Source organism: Sipha flava, unplaced genomic scaffold, assembly GCF_003268045.1.
Source record: "Sipha flava isolate LNK unplaced genomic scaffold, YSA_version1 2_pilon_pilon, whole genome shotgun sequence".
In the NCBI taxonomy this organism is placed as follows: domain Eukaryota; kingdom Metazoa; phylum Arthropoda; class Insecta; order Hemiptera; family Aphididae; genus Sipha; species Sipha flava.
This window is the reverse complement of record NW_020272972.1, coordinates 4344597-4354071: the sequence shown is the minus strand read 5'-3', so window position 1 is coordinate 4354071 and position 9475 is coordinate 4344597. Positions and strand designations below refer to the sequence as shown.

The following is a 9475-nucleotide window of genomic DNA, read 5'->3' as shown; positions in this document are numbered from 1 at the left end:
ATTATTATACGAGTTTGTACGAGTAGTTTTCTATATTATTGTAATATTTTATTTTGAATATACCTTAACGACCTAAACGAAACCACCATTTCATGTAGTACCGACTACCAAGTAGAAAAGTATATTGTTTTATTCATAACTGTAGCTGACCTGCGCCACACGGATGTTGTTTTGTGTATATATCGTTTGATTATTCTTGATTTCGTTATGAGACCTGTCTGAATTTAAACTATTAGTTCCAATCGAAGCCTTCTACTGAGCTCTAATACGATCTATACTAAACAATAAAACGCGATAATGTGGAATTCATTTTAAGTAAGCAAATGAGCGTAAGTAGAAAAAGTTATTAAATTTTTGTACTAAAGGTTGAACATTTTTTACGCGTGTTTATTCCTGTAGTGCTTTAGTCCTGTGATATGTCCCCTCTAGCGTACAGAAGGTTTTTAGTTAATGTTCAATTCCTTCATAAACTATTAAGAAGTGGTGTTTCCATTCCTTATATAACTCATACATTTTCGCAACTTCAAAATTCCATCTTTTATTTCTTAGATCAACTCTTCTTTCCTTATCACTAAATACATCACAAACTATTATAGGGGCCAACTCATTGTCGGGATGATGCGGAGTGCCAATAAGAACCTATTATTTTGGATTAATCAGTGCAGCTGTGCTTTGATTATTGTTATTACAGTAGACGCCGCTTATAAGACTCACGGATATAAGGTTCAGTCGCTTATTAGACTCAAAATCGTTTGGAGCGGTTCGGACGTATCCAAATACATTAAAAAAATAAATAAATCGGTTATAAGACTCGAATTTCGTAAAATAAATTGTAGAAAATAAACTTTTTTGGTTATAATTTAGAAATAAATTGGTATTGAAAAATTAAATAATATTCGTGTTATTATTTCTAGTTTCTGTTGGTACCTTATAACTAGGGCAGAGGACTTAAAGCATTTCCATATTTTTTTTGTACAGTCACAAAAATAGCAGAGTACGAAACAAATACGTTTCATGCTTTCACTAAGCTAGTTTTGAAATTTTATTTTGGATATAAATGCATATTTTGAGTCATTTTTCTTTTTAGGGAATATTTTACACTTTTATACACTATTTTATACTTTTTAAGACATATTTAACTTAAATTGATTTTTTCCAAAGTGACATTTTTATTTCAAACAATACAATCAAAATGTTTGGATAAAAATGTATTTATTTTTAATTTTTGTCGTAAAATATGGTTTTTGGCTGTCCGCAGGCACACATTTTTCCTAGAAGTGATAACGATCTAACGTCGTTTCTTTAGAGAAAATTAAGAAAATTGAGTAAAATGTATTTTTTTTATTTGGCTATGATACATAATATATTTAAATTATGTAATTTTTTTACCTTGTTTTTAATTTATTTTATTAATACTTTTAAATAAAAAGACTAAAAAAATGTTTAAGTGCATATTTTAAGTACATATTATGGGGTTTTTAAATGCATAAGTGCTTGCATATTTAGAGCTTTTTTAGAGCTACAAGTCTTCTGCCCTACTTATAACGTATAATAATTTTTATCGCAGATAAAAGTTCACATTAATCGCAACGATTATCGTTATTATAGTGAGGTATCTGATTATCTGGCGGCTGCACAGTTATCGTAATTAGAGTACATAAATATACATACGCACACATGCACATGTACGGTTCGCGGACAATTCACCGTGTGATAATTCACCGCGCGACTATTCACCGCACATAATTCACCGCGTTTACAATTCACCGTGTTTACAATTCACCGTGGTTACAATTAATCGCGGTAACAATTAATCGCGCGAAATTATTTATAAAATAATTAATATAGGGACTCGTAAAAAATAAGATTACATATATAAAAATTATAGAAATATTATAAAAATTTATTAAAAAAAATTAAATTATAACATATATAAAAATTATAGAATTATTATAAAAATGTATGAAAAAAAACTACATTAAACATTTAGCTGAAAATTATGGGCTATGCCTCTTAAATAATCTTCTATTAATATATTTCTATAACTATCACATACTGTTTTTAATCTTGCAGCGAAGTCCTTATATTTTTTTTTTCACTACTGTAGAATTACCTAATAAACATTGTTCAATTTGAATTTTATTTAATGTTTCTTCATTTTTGAACGCCTCAATACACTTCCAAATATTTGGATGAATCACATTTAATGTTGATGAAAAACTATTATGCCATCCTTCGACAGAATTGTTAGTTCTCGGAATATTTTCTTTTAAGCATGACAGTTCCATAGGCTGATTGGAAATAAGGCTGGTTTTCTTCTATTTCTGCGGTCTACTCGACCTATCCACGTGTCTTCAAAATAATTTGTCAATGGAGTTAAAAGCTCTTCATGTGTTGTATAATAATTAGTGTCCATCAAATCGTTGAAAGCCTGTTCAACATCATCTACTGGTACAAAACTAAGAGCGGTCATCATTCTTATTTGAAGAGCAAATTCTGAATCTTCAATATATTGTTGTTGAAGTCCAGTTTGCTGAACATGTCTCCAAACAGACTGGGTAAAATGAAAAAAACAACCTCGAATTTTCATATCTGGAAAATGTTTTGAGATGGAATTCATGGTAGCTTTCTCGAAATCAACCATTATTGTTTCCGGGCTTAGTCCAGTTTTTATTGATTTCAATGCTTCAAATAAACGACAGTAAGTAGATTCCATTTTATTAGGCAATAATGCAAAAACTGACGGGAATACATTACTGTATTGGATACCATGGATCTGTAAAAAATCATAATATACACATTTATTAAATTTCTATATATTTCTATATGAATATATTTTTGACAAAATCTAACTTTTGTTACATATAATAATAATTGTATGTATTTGTTGCGTATCGCCAAGAAGACGGAATTATTATTATGTTATCATTATATTGTTATTATCTTTATCAAGTAAAAACAGGTTAAATACATTATTATGACAAGTGATAGATGCTATACGTATAGGTATAATATTATACTAATACTTCACGTTTATTGCACGAAATTGCAATTGTTCGGGACGACTAATCTTTATAATGTAAAGATTTACGATTCGTGATTTACGATAAGAATTTTTGGTTTGTTAACCTTTTATTTGAATATAAGTTTAAACTACCTAACTTTAGTTTAATAAAAATATTACCGTATATATTTGTGTAAACAGTGAAGGTGATGTCGAAAATGTTCCATCTGCATACCAATGCTTACAGTTTTTCATAAGACGTAAATTTCTTTCGGTCGAAAATAAAAGTATTCGGTCTTCTCCTGGGCCACTATCATGCAACAAAAATGGATGTTCATCGTTTGTTAACCGATACTTTTGGGGTATCACTAAATCACTAAGTGATTTTGGGTTAAGTGGTATAGTCTCTTCCTCATTTCTTATCCTCCGAATCGTCCGTTTAATTGAAGTTAATTTTGGTAGATGCGCTGCTGCTGAACTTGTCAACTACAGAATTTATAATAGTATAACAGTTACAGTATAAAACATTTTAATTGTTCGTTTAAATTATATTTTGAATAAGTGAACTTACTGATGTCGAAATTAAGCCTATAACTGCACGTGGTCTCAAGTCGGGTCGTTCGATTGCTTTTTCTTTTAATTTATTCATTGCTATATTCACCTCAATTTTTCCAGAGTCCGGAACATGATTGTGAATTTGTTCTTTTATTATTTCATCATTTCTTACATGTAAACGTCCCTTGCATTTCATTTTTTGATAATTTTCACACTTCCATATTGATTTATTTAACCCTGATTTTTCGTATACATAAATGTACCCTTTAAAAGTCAATTTATCTCTACCCCGTTCACTTTTAATATATAATATATTCATAATTAACAATTAATTAATAAAAACTAACGACGTATTACGTATACTTACGTTCCGGACACGATTGAAACAAAATGTACAAAACGGCCAATAGATATAACACAATTATAATTTAAGTATGACATGTTTTCTGTATATTTTTAAATTTAGCTTTTAGGTTTGGTAACGTCAAACCCGAAGATATTTAGAGCAAAAACGAGTTTTACGTGAACACGTCTTATTAGATTTACAATCACTCAAGAGACTATGTCTACGTATATAATATGAACGTGTATATTATGTTACGATAAATTTTAGCCGCGATGAATTGTACCGCGGTGAATTGTACACCTGGTGAATTGTATTGCGGTGAATAGTCACGCGGTGAATTGTCCCGCGGTGAATTAAATGCGGTGAATTGTCCGGCTACCCACATGTACATACACAGGGAGTTATCAGTTTCCGCTAAAATAATATTGGCTGTTTCCGCTAAAAACGAAAAAGGTATTTTTTTTCTTAGTAAAATATCCATTACTCTATTAAATTTGTCTTGGTCTAAAAATTCTCGGAGAAGGCGATTGCCCCCATCGCTCCCCTCAAATACGCCACTGGCGACTGCGAATTAACACATCTACAGCAAACGTCACCAAAAACATGAATGTCGATAACAAAAATAACAAATACGATAAGCGAAGATGCCAGCAACGGCGAGAACCGCAAGTCGCAACCGTTGCCCAGTGTACGACCGCGACGAAAACGTTACGGAATAGAGGGGGTAATACGGTCTCGTGCGCTGCTGCGTGAAACGTAATAACTAAAAACGGTCGAGCATATCTTTTTGCTTCAAAAATACTTGACTTTTTTGCTAATATATTCGTTATTATTCAACCAATTTTTTCGAAAATGACAAAGGTATAATCTACAAATCATGCCCGATCTATTGATACCACAAACAGACCAATCCGTTCATTCATTAGGTCTGTATCCCTGGCTAAAGAAAACGGGCAAATTTACACATATTCAATGGGCAAACTCTGGCTCGTGTAATATACTACGGTAGTGACCGCTTCGCTTTTTTTTTTTACTTAGCTTCGCCCCACTACCGTCGCGCTGGATATGTAAAAGACATTTGTAATGTATACACTGATAATCTTCGATAATTGTTGATAATCGTCAATAATAACGATTAATAATAATAAGGGTACACTATACGATACACTGTATTATAGTTTATTTATAATATATCTTAGATATTATCTAAGATTAATCTTAAAAAAAATATATTGATGAAAATTCGAAATTTCCGCCAAGTATGTGGGTCTCACATACAGCGAAATTACACAGAACAACCAACAATTGTGAATCTTTACAATCTCATTTCAATCAAACATTTAATATGGCACACCCATAATTTTTTACAGTTTTTACAAATACTTATATAAAAATTAACAATGCTCAAAATAATATAAAAAAAATTTCTAAAAACAAAAAAATATTAATACTTTTAAAAACTATAGAAGACGCAATTACAAAAAAAAAAAAAAAAAATCCAATGAAATTAATAAGTACACTTTTGTCAAAACTGTTTCTTTTAATTATAAGATTTTTTAAAACCTGACCTACAGTTGTATTGTAATTTACATTTTTTGTGACATTTTTAAATATTTAAAAATAACGATACGTGTTTTTTTAAAACTCTATCAAGACAATATTTGACCTATACTTATTTTATACTTTCTAAATAGTTTAATAGAATAGAATGGACATATTATAATATGAAATTATGTAATATTTTAAAAACTCTAATATAATTGTGCTTATATTCGACTAATATATTATTATTATTTACTTGTATTAAAATTTATAATATGTAACAATTGTATTTGGTTCCCAATCGTCTTTTTACAAAAATAAATTTTGGCAGACACGAGAATCATACCTTTTTCGTTTAAAATAATTTTTCAAAATAAATAATCAATAATAATAATTTGTAATTAATGTATAATTTTTATAATATGTATTTTTATCAGGATTATTAAATATATTCAATAATAAGTATGTTATATGTAATATATGTTAAAGTATTAAAATTAATGCAAAATATGTAGTAAAATAAAATTTATAAATATGTAATTAATTTTTTTTACCCACTTCGCCTAAAAGATTCATTCGGTTATAAATCTCACTTTGTGCTGGTCCTAAAGTGAGTCTTATAAGCCGCGTCTACTGTATTACGTAATCACAACAATCATAAATTTATTATTCTTATTCTTTTTACTTTTGTGATTAATATGTTACTCCTAGTCTAAATGATTTGTTGAATAAATATACTAGTTATACTGAAATGTACGGCAACTTTTGATTTCAATCTGTCTATTTGAAAATAAATAAATAATTTTCCGCTACAATTTAATAAATAAACAAATTTTATATATTTTTAATTTATATATTTATGACTATAATAGTTTTTTCATTCCGTGCTATTATAAATGAAATACATGCTTCGACCCCCGTCCTGTTTGTATAATCAGATAATATGGTTGCAGTACTTAGTGTACGAGTTTCAAAAGAAAATGTACATGATTTTTATTAGAGATATATATTTTGTTTCTTCGTACAGTGTTTTGAACCATTAATACTCTAAACATATTATTGTGACGGTACTGCAGAATTGTAGAAAATATAAATAGAGGATTTGCTCATTTCGGGAATTGATTATGTTTCTTTGGCACCTAGCTTAAGGTCAATCAGATCAAGTGTACTGTAAAAACCGTTAACATAATTTGGCTAATTTTGGGAATAGGTTTGCGTATAATTGGCAAAAATATTTTTGCTATTTATGACATTACCATAAAATTTAGTCTGGAAAATAATATTTGGGTGAGCACTCGTTATGGACAAGATTTGCAAGCACGAGACATTGATCGGTGAATATCACGGCGATGCGAGTGTCCCCGTACGATAATATTATACCAATTACACATTTACGTGAGTACAGAATAGGCGTACGACACCCGTTTCGGTTTAGTAAATTGTATGTCAAATCACAATTAAACAGGACCAAGTTCGTAATAGGCTTAATAATAATATCATTATCTGCGATGCAGAGATGATGGGACGCGTGTACGATATTACGTACTGAAAGGTGAGGGGAATGGTGTATCGCAGGAAACGGTCATCTAATACAATGAGTTATTTATTTAGGCAATTCCGTGCGCTATAGTTGCAGTTCATTCGCGAGTCAGTGTAAAAAGAACCATGATTAGGTACGAGTAGAATATTTAAATATTATCGCACGGGGTTGTATATTATGAAAAGGTGTTAAAATAAACGAAAAGTGTTCTATAATTTATTAATATATTTATTCATTATACAAACGACCACAAAAAGTCAAGTCCAGTATAGTTCATTTTCATAATCTTAAGAGTAGTATAATGTCAGGTATATAGATATATTGTATGATATGGTAGTTCTATGATAATCGATGATTTAAGAAAATCACTTATATCACTCATTAAACTAAAACGAGAATAATTAATAATACAATGTATAATTTAGTTTAAATAGTATCAAATGTTGTTATCTTATAACATTATTGGTAGCTAGGACAGCACTGACTTGGACTAAAACACAATGACCTCTAATATGAGTAGTCAATAAGGTGTATAAATTGTCTCTGAACAAATCTAAGCGATTCAATGAAACTATAATAAGTAGTATGCATAATAGTGAGTGTAATGTTGTAAGCATCTTCGTGGTTTTTTTTTATTTTTTATTTAATATAATCACTGTTGATTTTAATATAAATTTATTCAAAAAATTTTCGAAATCAAACAGGTCGATTTCTTAATAAGGTAGGTTGAACTTTTAACATTCTGACCTTCACCAAAAAAAAGCATCTAAAATCTGGGAAAATTACAAGTGCCTATAAACAGCATAAATGTCATTAAAATATTTTAAAACTATGAAATGTATTTAACTAAATCATTATTATTGTTTTATAAAAATTCGTTGAAACATCTGACTTGTTAATATCGTTAATATTTAATTTTGTAATACTCTTATATATTTTTTAATTGAATTTTTATAATCAAAAATCATATGTAAAATTGTTTATTCAATTTTCAAGCTTTAAGTATAATAATTGTATTGTATTTTATTTTTTTTTAATGAATTTTAATTATTTTTAAATTATCAATGATAGATTTCTATAAAGAATTTTGTAGTACATTTTCAAAACTTTTTGTGGATTCAAAATATTGTACCTACCCAACGTAAACAAGAATATTCTAGAATACATTTTGAACAATAAACAATTAAAATCATTATCATAAAAATTATTGTAAATAACCGATGTAATTAAAATTGCAAAATCATCTATTGTTATTAAATCAGTTGAAGTTCAATGTTTAGATATTCACATGCTAAAAATATTTTGTTTAACATGACCTTATTTTATAGAATTATAGTTCACTATAATATAGCGTTAATTAAATTTAACATGATTTGATAAAAACAAAATAAACAAAACCAGAATTTCACGTTCACTTGATATGTTAGAAAGTATTAATTAATTAGTATAAACAATAATATTAATGTAAACTAACAAGTAAATCGAGATTTAAATTGCCTTTATTTCGTATTATCGTCTAACATCGCTATCACAGTGTAATGTAGAAGTAAAGTTTAACGAAAACTATTTCGACCATTCAAAATGCGATTTAAATTTCAGGTATAATTCTATACAATGATGCATTAAGTTGTAGAAACACGTCTCCAACAAATATTGCACAAAAAGAAGCGAATATTATTTCTTATTGTGATAACTTTTTATGAACTCCTCCCTCACGTATTTTTGTTGTGCATGAGCATTTTATGACTGAATATATTTACAAGCATATGACATACTCTAAACCAGTGTTTTCCAACTGGTGTTCCGCGGAACCTAAGGGTTCCGTGAGTTTGCGCGAAGGGTTCCGTGGGAAATTTGGGAAAATATAAATTAATTAGCAATATTTTAATTTGAACTATGATTTGAATATAGAACTCAACATAGAACTGGAATTGAAACATTTTGCGATGTGAGGTTCGTAGTTTGTAACTTTTCTGCGTATACATAGACTAAGTTTCGAAATCAAGTAAATGCGGCTCCGGGCTTACAAATCCAGCTTTCAGGAATAACTCCAGATTTAAAAACAGTTTTGAAAAAACACTATGGAATGATTCTTATCTTCTCATTGAATCTATCTTCGAAGTAATGAGAGTCAAATATTGTATTTTAAGCTTTGATATGTAGGTACATTTATAATATTGTAATAGTAGATAACAAACAAAATAAAATGTTAAAGCGGTCTTGTTTTTTTTATATTAATGACACTCTTGTGCCAGAAGTTTCCGATAACCCACTCATTTAAGTGTACAATACATATGTCTGTATTAATATTATAGAAAAAATATTGGGGTTCCACAAAACGTTTAAACTCCTGCAAAGGTTCCGCGGGTAAAAGAAGTTGGGAAACACTGCTCTAAACTATACACATTAAACCACAGACTTATTGAACACCATCACACAACAGTCATGCATTTATCAGTCATAAATCCATTGGATCTTATTATTCTTA

At 29.0% G+C, this 9475-nt stretch overlaps 2 protein-coding genes across 3 annotated transcripts in view; one reads left to right on the top strand and one right to left on the bottom strand.

Annotated features, from left to right (window-relative positions):
* Positions 1-243: 243 nt before the first annotated feature.
* The window catches only part of LOC112686138 (sodium-independent sulfate anion transporter-like), a 44549-nt gene continuing 35317 nt past the window's right edge, over positions 244-9475 (top strand). The window contains exon 1 of one of the 2 annotated variants that reach the window (XM_025558303.1): positions 244-329. The gene's annotated coding sequence lies outside the window, so the exon portion shown is untranslated. The remainder of the gene's footprint in view (positions 330-9475) is intronic. The other variant, XM_025558305.1, reaches the window with a different exon arrangement.
* On the bottom strand, positions 1999-4415 carry LOC112686139. Its single transcript, XM_025558307.1, has 3 exons — positions 3576-4415; positions 3185-3490; positions 1999-2776 (listed from the first exon to the last, which is right to left on the bottom strand). Exons 1-3 carry the CDS (start codon positions 3876-3878, stop codon positions 2270-2272), a joined length of 1116 nt encoding a protein of 371 aa, XP_025414092.1. The 5' UTR covers positions 3879-4415; the 3' UTR covers positions 1999-2269.

Coding starts and splice junctions, on each gene's coding strand:
- LOC112686139 (XM_025558307.1), bottom strand. CDS start 3,878: ATGAATATATTATATATTAAAAGTGAACGGGGTAGAGATAAATTGACT. Junction 3,491..3,575: donor TAGGCTTAATTTCGACATCA/GTAAGTTCACTT, acceptor TAAATTCTGTAG/TTGACAAGTTCAGCAGCAGC. Junction 2,777..3,184: donor TGTTTACACAAATATATACG/GTAATATTTTTA, acceptor GATTTTTTACAG/ATCCATGGTATCCAATACAG.